The sequence below is a fragment of the Chlorella variabilis genome (genome assembly GCF_000147415.1).
Source record: "Chlorella variabilis unplaced genomic scaffold CHLNCscaffold_11, whole genome shotgun sequence".
NCBI lineage: Eukaryota > Viridiplantae > Chlorophyta > Trebouxiophyceae > Chlorellales > Chlorellaceae > Chlorella > Chlorella variabilis.
Window position 1 is genome coordinate 288,268 of NW_005435077.1, and position 660 is coordinate 288,927.

The following is a 660-nucleotide window of genomic DNA, read 5'->3' on the forward strand; positions in this document are numbered from 1 at the left end:
GGGTGGGGCCTGTGACGGGTGGGGCCTGGCGGGAGCAAGGCAGAGGAGCAGGCCTGGCCTGGCCTGACAGCCAAAGCCTGCAGCCGTGAGATGCGGGAGGCAGGTGGCGCTGGGCCACAGACGCAGGCGCAGCGCAGGCGCGGGCGCGGTGCACACGTGCCTGGTGGCGCGCCAGCCCCGTCTGCAGCACCGGGTAGAAGCGCTCCATGTACTTGCTGAACTGGCGCCCGCACGCATACGTCATGGCGCCCTGCAGCCGGGCGGGCGGGGAAGTGCGGCGCGCGGCACAGCAGGCGCATGGGAAATGTGGATGAGGGGGTCGGCAGGCAATGTCAGGGTGCTACGGCAAACTTTCTTTGCCAACGCGTTACGCCCCCGGCTGCCGCAACCTCCACACGCCCAGCCACCTCCCCCACCCCCCCGCCCACCACACCGCCAGCCGCCTGGTCAGTGCACGGTTGCCCCTCGCCTCCCCTCGCCTCCCCTCCCACCCACCCCCGCCCACCCACGCACCACAGCCAGCATCGCCTCCTCGTGCACCGACGCCTTGCGGCAGGCAAACACGTTGAGCAGCACGTCCATGATGTGGTCCGCGTACTGCAGCACCCCTGCCTTGGCGCTGTCGCTGTCGCTCAGCTTCTGCACGATCACCTGCGTCAT

The 660-nt window shown here is 70.2% G+C and overlaps 1 protein-coding gene across 1 annotated transcript in view; it reads right to left on the minus strand.

Moving 5' to 3' along the window:
- The window catches only part of CHLNCDRAFT_134241 (hypothetical protein), a gene marked incomplete at both ends in the record, with an annotated part of 5,760 nt that overhangs the window by 920 nt on the left and 4,180 nt on the right, over positions 1–660 (minus strand). The window contains 2 exons of the mRNA XM_005847333.1: positions 155–250; positions 514–639. Coding sequence (XP_005847395.1) covers positions 155–250; positions 514–639 — 222 coding nt within the window. The remainder of the gene's footprint in view (positions 1–154; positions 251–513; positions 640–660) is intronic.